The 15,647-nt window shown below is 47.0% G+C and overlaps 2 protein-coding genes across 3 annotated transcripts in view; both read right to left on the bottom strand.

Annotated features, from left to right (window-relative positions):
• Positions 1 to 749: 749 nt before the first annotated feature.
• Positions 750 to 1,762, bottom strand: LOC139553111 (uncharacterized). Its single transcript, XM_071365066.1, is given in 2 exon segments — positions 750 to 1,639; positions 1,642 to 1,762. Coding segments are annotated over 2 exon segments (1,011 nt in total).
• A 12,531-nt stretch (positions 1,763 to 14,293) lies between these two features.
• xdh (xanthine dehydrogenase) overlaps positions 14,294 to 15,647 on the bottom strand; it is a 68,985-nt gene continuing 67,631 nt past the window's right edge. For both annotated transcript variants that reach the window (XM_071366792.1, XM_071366793.1), the window contains exons 30-33: positions 15,176 to 15,290; positions 14,801 to 15,055; positions 14,524 to 14,691; positions 14,294 to 14,445 (exon numbers count right to left, since the gene is read on the bottom strand). In XM_071366792.1, coding sequence (XP_071222893.1) covers positions 14,395 to 14,445; positions 14,524 to 14,691; positions 14,801 to 15,055; positions 15,176 to 15,290 — 589 coding nt within the window. In that variant the 3' untranslated portion in view covers positions 14,294 to 14,394. The remainder of the gene's footprint in view (positions 14,446 to 14,523; positions 14,692 to 14,800; positions 15,056 to 15,175; positions 15,291 to 15,647) is intronic.

Raw genomic sequence — 15,647 nt, 5'->3', positions numbered from 1 at the left:
CGCAATGCTGCCTCATAAGCCGTCTCAATGCCTTCACAAAGCCAATGAGACAGCCGCTGTTTAGAAAGTGGTCTACCAAGTGTACTAGCACCGTGACACACAAAAAGCTGAGGCGATGACCTAATCATTGCCGTGCGCTGCACGTAGCACGCCAAGGTGCGCACCGGGCAAAGACAATGAAGCCTCTCCTCTCTCTGTTTGGGGAGGGGGGGAAGAAAGCCCATAGCTCAACGGTCTGTGACCTATATGAGCTCTTAATAACCTTTGGCATAAATGCCGGGTTAGGACGTAACACCGCTCTGCTCAAGTTCCCATTGTTGGCAAGGCAGTCGGGTCTCATTGAAAGAGCACACAAATCACCGACACGCTTGGCTGTAGTCAAGGCAAAAGAAACTGTGCTGTCTTCAGAGACAACATCTTTGAGGGGGATTTTGATTCAATGGCTCGAACGGCGTCTCACAGAGCGCCTTGAGTACCAAAGTTAAATCCCACTGGGGTAGCATGGCTCTAGCCGCTACGTTCCCAATAGAAACCGTTTCACTAGAGGGTGGCTGAAGACGGTGTCTCTGCCAAAAACATGAACTGTAGGAATGAGCGCACGCTCTTGACCTGACAGCACATGGGGTCCACATTCTCTGTGGCACAGCACTGTGAAAACACGTTCCATCTGCTGGCATACGACCTTGATGTGGAACTGGCATGCGCACTCTGTACGGTTCTGATTACTGAATCAGATAACCTACGGCGCTCTAGCCTGTCTCTCTCAGGGGCCAAACTCTCAGTGGCTGGCCAATTAGAGGAAATTGCTCTATCATGCCCTCCGCCTGAGACATTGCATCCTCTCGATGTGGAATTGGCCATGATGGTGCAATCAACATTTGAGTCATCTCCGCGTACCACAGAGCCCCTGGGCAATCGAGGTCTATCAATATGATTGAAGGCCCTCCTGTTCTCACGCGGGCTAGCAGTGGGAGAATGCAGGACCTTGGTGGAATTGTGTACAGGCGAACATCCGGCCTCTGGTGGGCAAAAGCGTCTATCCCTAATGGCGGTTCGTCCTGGGCTCGTAGGGAAAACCATAGGGGACACTGTGTGTTAACACGTGATGCGAACAGGTCCACCTCGGCTCTCCCGAACCGTTCCCATATTCGGAGAACAATGTCAGGGTGCAGCTGCCACTCGTCGTCTCGGGGACCCCCTTGAAACATGAGGTCTGCTCTGACGTTCTGACAGCCTGGAATGTGTGCTGCTGTCAACGAGCGAAGGTGCTCGTGAGCCCACAGCCACATATCCTCCGCCAGCCGGTGGAGTGCAGGAGACCTGACTCCTCCTTGGCGATTTATGTAGTTTACTGTGGTTCGGTTGTCTGACCAGACCAACATGTCGCGACCCCATAGGGTAGACACGAAGTGGGTCAGAACCAACAGAACTGTCTCCAACTCCAGGAGGTTGATGTCGCGTCCCGAGGGAGGCCACTCCCCTCCTACAGCCCGAGCCTGACATGTCCCTCCACATCCAGTGAGACAAGCGTCTGTAAACACCGGAATGGAGGAGGACACTCTGCCCATTGGGACCCCTTGTGTCAGAACGCACGGGTCTCTCCAATAGTTCAGGTCCGCTCTGAGCTAGAGGGGAACAACCGACGACGGTGCCTCACTGGGTCCGGTCGTAGTTGGGCAAACCATCGCTGTGTTTTACGCATGTGCAGAAGTCCCAGTGGAACCATGGAGTGGGCAGATGACATGAAACCCAAAAGTGTCATGGCGGAATGCGCCGTCACCAAGTGATTCGGATAAAACCTTCGTAGGGCTAGCAACAAGGCAGCCCATAGAAGATCTGAAATTCGAGCCTTCATAGTCACGCTGCAATCCCAGGTAGACAATCTGATGACTGGGCCAAGACATGCTCTTTCACAAATTCACAGCGAACCCCAGACGTGTGAGATGAATCACTGTCTGTGTCGTGTGTGCTCTGCTGACGGGGCGAGAACCACTAGGTCGTCTAGGTCGGCTAGTAGCCTTATCCCTTGACGATGCAACGGTTCCAATGCCGGCCCTCCACGCACTTGGAAAAGGTGCGAGGTGCCAGGGTGTACCCAAATGGCATCCTCGTGTAATCGTACGCCACCCCTTGGAAGGCGAAACGCAGAAACTGTGACGCAGATGCACCGGCACATGAAAGTATGCGTCCTTTAAGTCTATGCTTATACAAAAGTCCTTGTTTGTGGATACATTCCAGCATTCGAAAGGACCGTTTGGCTACCGTTTGGCTACGCTCTCGTTGAGAGTGTGTAAATCTGATATTGGCCTCCTTCCCCCCGTCTTCTTTGGCACCAGGAAGTAGGGCAAAAATAGCCTGCTGTTCTTTTGCAACTACTGGGACAGCCTTCTTCGCCAAAACTTCAGTAATCTCCTTCACAAGATCGGATACTTTCTCTCAGGCGTCTTCATCACCACACCCGAATACTGGGGAGGAGTTCGATGGAATTGGATGTCATAACCCTTCTCCAGCGTCTGACTTCGCCAGGAGGAGAGGGTGCAGCTTCGCTGCTACTCCGAGTAATGCCCTGAGAGCGGGAGAGCGCGAAGCTGTGGTACTGATAGTAGGAAGGACCTGTATTCCTCTATGGCCCAAGCCACCGCTGTCCCCTGACACTGAAGTGGTGGGACAGCCCAGGGTGGGCCCCGTCCCAAAGGGGGAGGTAATATTGGCGCATTCTGTGAGTAACGGGGGCACCGACACTTTGGTTATACTTGTAACCTCGTGGTTCCAGCCCTCGGTGAACGCAGCATGGGTCTGACCTGCACTGACTGAGGCGCCTGCCTGAGTCGGTGTGCCGTCCCCCAACAGCGGTTGCATCATTGGCCGTGGGCTGTGTACGCAAGCTGTTCCTCAAACCCTTATCCACATTACTCCTCAGAGTGTGTGGTGTAGAGTTGAAATCATTAGCACTTTCTGTGAGTAACGGGGGCACCGCCCCCTTGGTTATACATGTAACCTTGTGGTTCCAGCACTCCGTGAACGCAGCACAGATTTGAGCTAAACTAACTGGGCACTCGCCTGTGTTAGTGTGCCGTCTCCCAACAGCGACTAGGTCCACAGTACTCTAGTGGACCTAGTCTCTCAAAGCACTTTGTGATGAGAGACGAGTCAAGGACCATATCACCTACACCTTACCTGCCAACCTAGACCCATTTCAGTTGGCATATGGCCCCAATAGGTCCACAGACGATGCAATCGCCATCAGGCTGCACACTGCCCTAACCCATCAGGACAAGAGGAAAACCTATGTAAGAATGCTGTTCATTGGCTACAGCTCAGCATTCAACACCACAGTACCCTCCAAGCTCCCTGTAAGGATCCACCATTGGAAGCCACGAGGAGTTACTTCAAAGTCTCATGGCAGAACGCCATGACCAGAAGTTCGATACTTCACTGGAGCAATTCTGCGGATTCCCCACTGTGCAGCGGGTCACACCCGTAATGTCCCAGCCTTCCCTGGTGTCCTGAGAACCCCGCTTACGGCCTCCCGGAGTGCTACGCTGGAGATTCCGGAACCTACCCGGCTTTTCTCTCCCAGTGCTCCCTCATTTTTGAGCTGCAGCATTCTTCGGTCTCCTAGGACCGCTCGAGGATAGCGTACATTTAACACTGATGTCCAGCAGGGCACTCACCTGGGCCATGGCGGTGTGGGAGCAACAATCCGCCGTCTGCCTCAGTCTGGAGGAGTTATTGGAGGAAGTTCGGAAGTGGTTTGATTTTCCGTTGTCCGGCTGCTCATAAGCTGCTCCAGCTACAGTGGGGAGAACAAGTATTTGATACACTGCCGATTTTGCAGGTTTTCCTACTTACAAAGCATGTAGAGGTCTGTAATTTTTATCATAGGTACACTTCAACTATGAGAGACGGAATCTAAAACAAAAATCCAGAAAATCACATTGTATGATTTTTAAGTAATTAATTTGCATTTTATTGCATGACATAAGTATTTGATACATCAGAAAAGCAGAACTTAATATTTGGTACAGAAACCTTTGTTTGCAATTACAGAGATCCTACGTTTCCTGTAGTTCTTGACCAGGTTTGCACACACTCCAGCAGGGATTTTGGCCCACTCCTCCATACAGACCTTCTCCAGATCCTTCAGGTTTCGGGGCTGTCGCTGGGCAATACGGACTTTCAGCTCCCTCCAAAGATTTTCTATTGGGTTCAGGTCTGGAGACTGGCTAGGCCACTGCAGGACCTTGAGATGCTTCTTACGGAGCCACTCCTTAGTAGCCCTGGCTGTGTGTTTTGGGTCGTTGTCATGCTGGAAGACCCAGCCACGACCCATCTTCAATGCTCTTACTGAGGCAAGGAGGTTGTTGGCCAAGATCTCGCGATACATGGCCCCATCCATCCTCCCCTCAATACGGTGCAGTCGTCCTGTCCCCTTTGCAGAAAAGCATCCCCAAAGAATGATGTTTCCACCTCCATGCTTCACGGTTGGGATGGTGTTCTTGGGGTTGTACTCATCCTTCTTCTTCCTCCAAACACGGCGAGTGGAGTTTAGACCAAAAAGCTCTATTTTTGTCTCATCAGACCACATGACCTTCTCCCATTCCTCCTCTGGATCATCCAGATGTTCATTGGCAAACTTTTGACGGGCCTGGACATGCGCTGGCTTGAGCAGGGGGACCTTGCGTGCGCTGCAGGATTTTAATCCATGACGGCGTAGTGTGTTACTAATGGTTTTCTTTGAGACTGTGGTCCCAGTTCTCTTCAGGTCATTGACCAGGTCTTGCAGTGTAGTTCTGGGCTGATCCCTCACCTTCCTCATGATCATTGATGCCCCCCCGAGGTGAGATCTTGCATGGAGCCCCAGACTGAGGGTGATTGACCGTCATCTTGAACTTCTTCCATTTTCTAATAATTGGGCCAACAGTTGTTGCCTTCTCACTAAGCTGCTTGCCTATTGTCCTGTAGCCCATCCCAGCCTTGTGCAGGTCTACAATTTTATCCCTGATGTCCTTACACAGCTCTCTGGTCTTGGCCATTGTGGAGAGGTTGGAGTCTGTTTGATTGAGTGTGTGGACAGGTGTCTTTTATACAGGTAACGAGTTCAAACAGGTGCAGTTAATACAGGTAATTAGTGGAGAACAGGAGGGCTTCTTAAAGAAAAACTAACAGGTCTGTGAGAGCCGGAATTCTTACTGGTTGGTAGGTGATCAAATACTTATGTCATGCAATAAAATGCAAATTAATTACTTAAAAATCATACAATGTGATTTTCTGGATTTTTGTTTTAGATTCCGTCTCTCACAGTTGAAGTGTACCTATGATAAAAATTACAGACCTCTACATGCTTTGTAAGTAGGAAAACCTGCAAAATCGGCAGTGTATCAAATACTTGTTCTCCCCACTGTATGTCAAGACTCCCGTAGTGTGGCAGACTACGAGGTGAATTTTCGCACGTTGGCGGCTGAGAGTGCCTGGAACCCAGAAGCATTGTTTGACATGTTCCTGCTCCGAGTATCGGAGGAATTAATGATGAGCTTGCAACCCGGGAACAACTAACGGATCTCGACTCTGTCTTCGCCTTGACCATTTGAATCGACTATGGGAACGAAGGAAGGAGAGGAAATTCGATTTCACTCGCACGACCAAGGATTCCACCTCGACTCTGAGGCATCCCGGAAGTCCCCGATTGCTCCGTTGCCGAGAGAACCCGAGGCTACCCGAGTTCCCCAGAGAATCTCCAAAGACTGCAGATTCACCTCTTCCCGAGCGTATGCAACTAGGCAGAGCAAGGCTGTCTCCAGCTGAACGGCTATACAGGCTTCACACTAAGAGCTGCCTGTATTGCGGGACTACTGGTAATTTTGTCTCCAACTGTCCGCTAAAAGACCAGGCCCACCGGTAGGAGCGAGTACTCTTGTGGGCCATACGGATAACTTTTCCTCTGCCCTTACTCGCATCTCTTTTCATGCCAGGTTGCTGTGGGGGAACCAGTCGAAATATCTCCAGGTACTCATCGACTCACGGGCTATTGAGAGCTTTATGGACGCTATCCTGGCTTCTGAGCTGGGCATCCCCACTCAGCCCCTCTCCATTCCCATGGACACTAGAGCACTAGACTGGCACTCTATAGGCAGGGTCACCCACAATACCACCCCCATCAACCTAAGTATGTCAGGGAACCACAGCGAACGATCCAGTTACTGCTCATTAAGTCTCCTCAGGTTCCCGTGGTATTGGGATTCTCCTGGCTCCAGCAACACAATCCCCTCATTGACTGGTCTGCTGGTGCCACCATGGGCTGGAGCCCGTTCTGCCACCCCCATTACCTGAAGTCAGCGCAGCCTGCCCTGGGACGTCTTCCCGGGTGCTTGGAAGCTGCCATACCTGCGGAGTACCAGGACCTCTGGGAGGTGTTTAGGAAGGCCTGGGCCACTTCGCTTCTGTCACACCGACCATATGACTGTGGGATTGACCTTTTCCCAGGCACCACTCTGCCCCGGGGATGACTGTACTCTCTGGTTGGGTCCGGAGACCAAGGCTACGGAGACCTACATTGAGGACTCCCTAGCTGCAGGGTTCGTGTGTTTTCTGTTTGTCTGTTGCAAGTTTGTTTTGTTTCGTGAAACCTTTCAGCTTTTGTTCCCCTGCCCATCTGTTCTTGCTCCTGTTTTTCTAGTCCTTCCCGGTTTTGACCATTCTGCCTGCCCTGACCTGAGCCTGCCTGCCGTTCTGGACCTTTTGCACCCTCCTGGATTATTGACCTCTGCCGGCCTTTGACCTGTCGTTTGCTTGACCCTGTACTAGAAATAAACTTGTATTTCCTCGACACTGTCTGCATCTGGGTCTTCCCTGAAACCTGATAAGATGGAAACATCATCACTGGGCCCACAGAAATCCTATTCAATTAATAGTGATTATATACACTGAGTACATCAAACATTAGAGACACCTTCCTAATATTGAGTTGGGAAACACTGTTGGGGGGACTAGAGGACTGGAGTGGGGAAACACTCCCCTATATGACCAAGCTGCAAAATAAAATGTATGAAAACAAAAATAACCTTAAATAAAAAAATAAAAAAGTGTAACAGTGTGGATAGGGTTAACATTAGGGTTAGGTTTAAAATCTGATTTTAAGAAGATATTGTAGAAGTAAGCTGGCTTTCCGACTTTGCAAACTTGACCAGATAGTGATGACCTGAGAGTAACTTGACCAGATAGTGATGACCTGAGAGTAACTTGGCCAGATAGTGATGACCTGAGAGTAACTTGGCCAGACAGTGATGACCTGAGAGTAACTTGGCCAGACAGTGATGACCTGAGAGTAACTTGACCAGATAGTGATGACCTGAGAGTAACTTGGCCAGATAGTGAAGACCTGAGAGTAACCTGGCCAGATAGTGATGACCTGAGAGTAACTTGGCCAGATAGTGATGACCTGAGAGTAACTTGGCCAGATAGTGATGACCTGAGAGTAACTTGGCCAGATAGTAATGACCTGAGAGTAACTTGACCAGATAGTGATGACCTGAGAGTAACTTGGCCAGACAGTGATGACCTGAGAGTGACTTGGCCAGATAGTGACGACCTGAGAGTAACTTGGCCAGACAGTGACTACCAGAGTATTCCCACAACAGTCCTCCTGTATGTTTCACACTTCTGTATCTCTAGTTAGCATTAAACATGTCGTATTTTGTCTGCCTTGTTAATTTATTTTGTGAAGATGTGAGTGCCAAAGTGACCAGTTATGGTTCAATTAGAGTGGTGCTTTTTATTCCCTGGGGACATTCATCAAATAAATAATACATGAATGAGCGATCCCAAAGGTCTCTGTTGTCTCAGCATCCCACGGACGGAGTTTGATCACTCTCTCTCTCGCTCTCTGTCCCCCCTTTCTCTCTCTTTCCCCCTTTCTCTCTCTCTCTCTGTCCCCCCTTTCTCTCTCTTTCCCCCTTTCTCTCTCTCTCTCTGTCCCCCCTTCTCTCGCTCTCTGTCCCCTCTTTTTCCCTTTCTCTCTCTCTCTGTCCCCCTTCTCTCTCTCTTTCCCCCTTTCGCTCTCTCTCTCTCTCTCTTTCCCCCTTTCTCTCTCTCCTCTGTGCAAGTGATAGGTGTCAGGTTTGAAGGTAAGACCCAGATGCAGACTGTGTCAGAGTAACAATGTTTATTACAGCAACAGGGGCAGGAAAACGACAGGTCAAGGCAGGCAGGGGTCGATAACCAGAGTAGTGGGGTAAAGGTACAGGACGGCAGGCAAGCTCAGGTCAGGCAAGCGGGCTCAGAGACAGGATAGACAAGGGTCAAAACCAGGAGGGCGAGGAAAAAGCGAGACTGGGGAGCAGCAGGATCTGAGAAAACAAATGCTTGTTGACTTGACAAACAAGACGCACTGGCAACAGACCAACAGAGAACACAGGTATAAATACACAGGGGATAATGGGCGACACCTGGAGGGGGGGGGGTGGAGACAATCACAAAGACACGTGAAAAAGATCAGGGTGTGACAGATAAGACCATAGAAAGGAGTGGTCTTCACCTCACACTGGACAGACAGGAAGGGACTGGACATCTCACAGGTCCTGCTGTCGTGACAACAAGTCAAGTAAGTACATTTCATTGTCTTGTATTTTCTGTTGCAATGATTTTCTCTTTCCGATCCTCCTTGTGTTGTGGGAAGTGTAGGCAGGCTGAAAAAAGGCCCAGATACACGTTGATTCAAATGTGAAAAAAGTTTTCTAGATTAAGTAATGTGTAGGGAGCTTGTGTTGTATTTGTAACAGACATTTAAAATGTCTATCTTACAGATTGTGTAGATAGATTGTTTATCAATGAATGTTCTGTTGATTTCACTGCTTAGCAGGTGAGCACAAGGATTAGGCAGATCAGAGAGTAAAGAGTGAGTGACAACTGAATATAAAGAAACCGACATGAGGAAGTGTATTCACTCTGTAGATACTACAGGTCAGAAGACAGCAGAGTGACAATGGGAGGAAGTGTTTTCACTCTGTAGATACTACAGGTCAGAAGACAGCAGAGTGACAATGGGAGGAAGTGTTTTCACTCTGTAGATACTACAGGTCAGAAGACAGCAGAGTGACAATGGGAGGAAGTGTATTCACTCTGTAGATACTACAGGTCAGAAGACAGCAGAGTGACAATGGGAGGAAGTGTATTCACTCTGTAAATACTACAGGTCAGAAGACAGCAGAGTGACAATGGGAGGAAGTGTATTCACTCTGTAGATACTACAGGTCAGAAGACAGCAGAGTGACAATGGGAGGAAGTGTATTCACTCTGTAGATACTACAGGTCAGAAGACAGCAGAGTGACAATGGGAGGAAGTGTATTCACTCTGTAGATACTACAGGTCAGAAGACAGCAGAGTGACAATGGGAGGAAGTGTATTCACTCTGTAGATACTACAGGTCAGAAGACAGCAGAGTGACAATGGGAGGAAGTGTTTTCACTCTGTAGATACTACAGGTCAGAAGACAGCAGAGTGACAATGGGAGGAAGTGTATTCACTCTGTAGATACTACAGGTCAGAAGACAGCAGAGTGACAATGGGAGGAAGTGTATTCACTCTGTAGATACTACAGGTCAGAAGACAGCAGAGTGACAATGGGAGGAAGTGTATTCACTCTGTAGATACTACAGGTCAGAAGACAGCAGAGTGACAATGGGAGGAAGTGTATTCACTCTGTAGATACTACAGGTCAGAAGACAGCAGAGTGACAATGGGAGGAAGTGTATTCACTCTGTAGATACTACAGGTCAGAAGACAGCAGAGTGACAATGGGAGGAAGTGTATTCACTCTGTAGATACTACAGGTCAGAAGACAGCAGAGTGACAATGGGAGGAAGTGTTTTCACTCTGTAGATACTACAGGTCAGAAGACAGCAGAGTGACAATGGGAGGAAGTGTATTCACTCTGTAGATACTACAGGTCAGAAGACAGCAGAAGACAGCAGAGTGACAACGGGAGGAAGAGTTTCTATCTGAACGGTCAGCTAACACAGGTTCCATGACTATTTTATTTAATTCTGTAAATCATAACAATGGCTCAATCTTGTCTCTTCTTCGTCGCTCTCTGGTCTCTCCCTTATTAACATAGAGCTAGTCAAGGGGTTAGGCTAAGTACAATTAAGCCGGTTAGCCAAAGAAAAAGTGTGATAGAATACTGTTTTAAACATTAACTTTACTATACTTTGTGTGTGTGTGTGTGTGTGTGTGTGTGAGATCATGCATGTCTGTGTGTGTTTATCAAACTAGCGCTCACAGTCTCAAGTCAGAATTAAACGTTCATTAATTTTTCTCAAAGTTGTTGCAAACGTCAAATTTCAAAGTGTTTACGGTTAAGTTTTAGGCATTAACTCAAAATGTTTCACCACTCGGCAGTAGCGTTCTGTGAGCTTGCGTCGGCCTACCACTTTGCGACTGACCCGTTGTTGCTCGTAGATCTTTCCACTTCACAATAACAGCACTTTCAGTTGACCGGGGGGCAGCTCTAGTAGGGCAGAAATTTTACTAACTGACTTGTTGGAAAGGTGGCATCCTATGACGGTGCCACGTTGAAAGTCACTGAGCTCTTCAGTACGGGCCATTCTACTGCCAATGTTTGTCTATGGAGATTGCATGGCTGTGTGCTCAATTGTATTTACCTGTCAGCAACGGGTGTGACTGAAATAGCCAAATCCACTAATTTGAATGGGAGTACACACACCGTATAGTAAGCACTTACACACAGCATAACACACAGTCAGAGGCCTCAGCCGGAGGATTTGAAATGTATGTTTATTTAACAGATTAACTCTGTACATTATTGAAACGTAAAATAAAGCAAATTCTTCAATTACACCAATGCTTGATAGTCTCTTTTAATTTTTGTCTCAGTCTAATCAAGTAGTTGAAGTAATTGAGTTATTCTGTGTCAGTCAAGTAGTATTTAACTAGTTGAATTGAAAACAGTAGCACCGCAGACACACTACTGCCCACCAGATGGCGCTGTTTTACTAAAACCTGAGATTACGCATAAAATAAATTAAACAAATGATTCCTATAAAACTCTATCACTCCACATAACTGCTAAATAAAATAAATTTCTGCTAGTAAAAGGCAAATTAAATTAATATGTATACAATATCATACATTTAGGAAATTATATTAAATTTAACACACAAACACAAGATGTTGATTTATTTGATAAAAGGTATATAACAGGCATCATTACAGATATTGAATTGATCATAGGTCATTTGTATATGATATGCAGTGAGGTCTGAAAATGATTGACATCCCTTGATCATCAATAGTTACTGTATGTGGTGTGTGATTGGTCTGGTCAGTTCCCGTATGTGGTGTGTGATTGGTCTGGTCAGTTCCCGTATGTGGTGTGTGATTGGTCTGGTCAGTTCCCGTGGCCTCAGCGACACTTTCCTCCAATCAGAATCTGTGGCCTCCTGACCTATTTCACAATGCACCATGGTGGCTATGGGGGCAACCGAATAAGGACTGCTTCCTAGGTCAAACTGCTGATAGTCAGGTAGGCTTCAGATCTGGCCTTCATCTTAATAGTCTCGTCCTCTTCACTGATCTAAAACGTAGTGGACAAGTGAAAGCAGACCCCCAACATCCACTATATTGTTCTGAGTTCTCAGCTCAGTAAGGATGAGAGACAGGAGACAAGGAGATGAAGCCCCTTTTACACTACCGAGATCCACCCATGTGTGCGTTGGGGTAAGAGTTCCAAACTGATTAGGGTTCTGGCTCCATTACAAACTGATTAAGGTTCTGGCTCCATTACAAACTGATTAGGGTTCTGGCTCCATTATAAACTGATTAGGGTTCTGGCTCCATTACAAACTGAGTCTGGTTAAGGTTCTGGTTCCATTACAAACTGAGTCTGGTTAAGGTTCTGGCTCCATTACAAACTGAGTCTGATTAGGGTTCTGGCTCCATTACAAACTGATTAGGGTTCTGGTTCCATTACAAACTGAGTATGGTTAAGGTTCTGGCTCCATTACAAACGGAGTCTGGTTAAGGTTCTGGCTCCATTACAAACTGATTAAGGTTCTGGCTCCATTACAAACTGAGTCTGGTTAAGGTTCTGGTTCCATTACAAACTGAGTCTGGTTAAGGTTCTGGCTCCATTACAAACTGAGTCTGGTTAAGGTTCTGGCTCCATTACAAACTGAGTCTGGTTAAGGTTCTGGCTCTATTACAAACTGAGTCTGGTTAAGGTTCTGGTTCCATTACAAACTGATTATGGTTAAGGTTCTGGTTCCATTACAAACTGAGTATGGTTAAGGTTCTGGCTCCATTACAGACTGAGTCTGGTTAAGGTTCTGGCTCCATTACAAACTGATTAAGGTTCTGGCTCCATTACAAACTGATTAGGGTTCTGGCTCCATTACAAACTGATTAGGGTTCTGGCTCCATTACAAACTGAGTCTGGTTAAGGTTCTGGCTCCATTACAAACTGAGTCTGGTTAAGGTTCTGGTTCCATTAAAAACTGAATCTGGTTAAGGTTCTGGCTCCATTACAAACTGAGTCTGGTTAAGGTTCTGGTTCCATTACAAACTGAGTCTGGTTAAGGTTCTGGCTCCATTACAAACTGAGTCTGGTTAAGGTTCTGGCTCCATTACAAACTGAGTCTGGTTAAGGTTCTGGCTACATTACAAACTGAGTCTGGTTAAGGTTCTGGCTCCATTACAAACTGATTAGGGTTCTGGCTCCATTACAAACTGAGTCTGGTTAAGGTTCTGGTTCCATTACAAACTGAGTCTGGTTAAGGTTCTGGTTCCATTACAAACTGAGTCTGGTTAAGGTTCTGGTTCCATTACAAACTGAGTCTGGTTAAGGTTCTGGTTCCATTACAAACTGAGTCTGGTTAAGGTTCTGGTTCCATTACAAACTGAGTCTGGTTAAGGTTCTGGTTCCATTACAAACTGAGTCTGGTTAAGGTTCTGGTTCCATTACAAACTGAGTCTGGTTAAGGTTCTGGTTCCATTACAAACTGAGTCTGGTTAAGGTTCTGGTTCCATTACAAACTGAGTCTGGTTAAGGTTCTGGCTCCATTACAAACTGAGTCTGGTTAAGGTTCTGGCTCCATTACAAACTGAGTCTGGTTAAGGTTCTGGTTCCATTACAAACTGAGTCTGGTTAAGGTTCTGGCTCCATTACAAACTGAGTCTGGTTAAGGTTCTGGCTCCATTACAAACTGAGTCTGGTTAAGGTTCTGGTTCCATTACAAACTGAGTCTGGTTAAGGTTCTGGCTCCATTACAAACTGAGTCTGGTTAAGGTTCTGGCTCCATTACAAACTGAGTCTGGTTAAGGTTCTGGCTCCATTACAAACTGAATCTGGTTAAGGTTCTGGCTCCATTACAAACTGAGTCTGGTTAAGGTTCTGGCTCCATTACAAACTGAGTCTGGTTAAGGTTCTGGCTCCATTACAAACTGAGTCTGGTTAAGGTTCTGGCTCCATTACAAACTGAGTCTGGTTAAGGTTCTGGTTCCATTACAAACTGAGTGTGGTTAAGGTTCTGGCTCCATTACAAACTGAGTCTGGTTAAGGTTCTGGTTCCATTACAAACTGATTAGGGTTCTGGCTCCATTACAAACTGATTAGGGTTCTGGCTCCATTACAAACTGATTAGAGTTCTGGCTCCATTACAAACTGAGTCTGGTTAAGGTTCTGGTTCCATTACAAACTGAGTCTGGTTAAGGTTCTGGTTCCATTACAAACTGAGTCTGGTTAAGGTTCTGGCTCCATTACAAACTGAGTCTGATTAGGGTTCTGGCTCCATTACAAACTGAGTATGGTTCTGGCTCCATTACAAACTGATTAGGGTTCTGGCTCCATTACAAACTGATTAGGGTTCTGGCTCCATTACAAACTGAGTCTGGTTAAGGTTCTGGTTCCATTACAAACTGAGTCTGGTTAAGGTTCTGGTTCCATTACAAACTGAGTCTGGTTAAGGTTCTGGCTCCATTACAAACTGAGTCTGGTTAAGGTTCTGTTTCCATTACAAACTGAGTCTGGTTAAGGTTCTGGTTCCATTACAAACTGAGTCTGGTTAAGGTTCTGGCTCCATTACAAACTGATTAGGGTTCTGGCTCCATTACAAACTGAGTATGGTTAAGGTTCTGGCTCCATTACAAACTGATTAGAACAGTCGTTTCCTCAGACTGAGACAAAGGAATTTAATGGCATAAATTTGGAACAGATTAACCTTCTCTCTCTCTGCTTGCTATCCTATTATTTTCCCCCTCCGTCTCTCCCCCCTCCGTCTCTCCCCCTCCGTCTCTCCCCCTCCGTCTCTCCCCCTCCGTCTCTCCCCCTCCGTCTCTCTCTCCTCTTCTCTGCACGTCTTCTCTCTGTAGTGCTGTTCGTCTTACACTACGACAGCCCATGGAGTGAAGGTGCCTGGCTCTGCAGGGGGGCACTGGAACCCAAACAACAACAAATCAGTGTCTCCCTAGTTGTATTCTTGGATTGTTAGAGATGTGATGATCATACATACCAGTTTGGTGAAGCGGTCCTCGCAGGCGTTGCGTATCCTCTCAGGTGTGGCCGGGCTGTCGAATCTGAAGGGCCCACTAAGGCCTGACTCCTTCCTGGCAGCGGTGACGGAATCTTTGATGGCAAAAAACACTGAGGCTGCAAGGAAGAGAGGAGGCTCACCTACCGCCTAGAAAGAGAGAGAGAGAGAGAGAGAGAGGAGTGTTAAGGACGATAAATTAAACTGGGGTCTCACAAGAATAGAAAGAGGGCTTCCTTCACAATAAGAGTGTCCCTACCTTGGAGGAGAAGATGGCCTTGTCGTTGGGTGCGTCTCGGAGCAGAGACACTGTGAGGTCAGTGGGGATGTCTCCAAAGGCGGGGATCTTGTACATGCCTGGTCCGCGCGTGAACAGGTATCCCTCAGGAGAATACTTCAGCTCCTCCAGGGTGTACAGACCCACACCCTGCATAAAGCCTCCCTCTACTTGCCCTATGTCCAGAGCTGGGTTCAGACTATTCCCCACATCTATGACGATGGACGTATGAATATTCTAATGGAGAGATGGAATGAGATGGAGGATATTGGTTTGTGTCTTATCAATCGATGCAGTCCTAAAATCTCTCATGAAAAAGTAGGAAACACACACTAGCACATCCCTCCATGTATTTACCTTGTGGCTGCCGGTCAGACAGTCTATCTCCACCTCAGAGCAGGCCACTCCGTAACTGAAGTAGTTGAACGGGCGACCTGTGTTGGTCTCAAAGTCATAACCAAGGTCTGGAGTCCTGAGGAAGACATAAATAAACAGTTAATTACACCAAGAAATCTTCCTGGTGATTTTCGGTTCCAGTTGTGCCATTTAGCAACAATGTAGCCTAGCTAGCATTTAGCCTAGCTAGCATTTAGCCTATCAATCGAAATGTTGTAGTCTAGCAAGAATGTGTAGCCTACCTAGCATTTAGCAACATTCTAGAACAGCTATCATTTAGCCTAGCTAAAAATGGCAGATTAGCTAGCATTTAGCAGCATTGTAGCAAGATATCAACGAGATATGGTCATTTATTGTGCTGCCTCACAGGCAAACTATTTTGAAAAAAAAAATACTAAATCATTAATTTATTGTTAAAACGGGTTAGGTAGTA

The sequence above is a fragment of the Salvelinus alpinus genome, chromosome 25 (assembly GCF_045679555.1).
Source record: "Salvelinus alpinus chromosome 25, SLU_Salpinus.1, whole genome shotgun sequence".
NCBI classification, from domain to species: Eukaryota; Metazoa; Chordata; class Actinopteri; order Salmoniformes; family Salmonidae; genus Salvelinus; species Salvelinus alpinus.
This window is presented reverse-complemented; position numbering and strand designations above follow the sequence as displayed.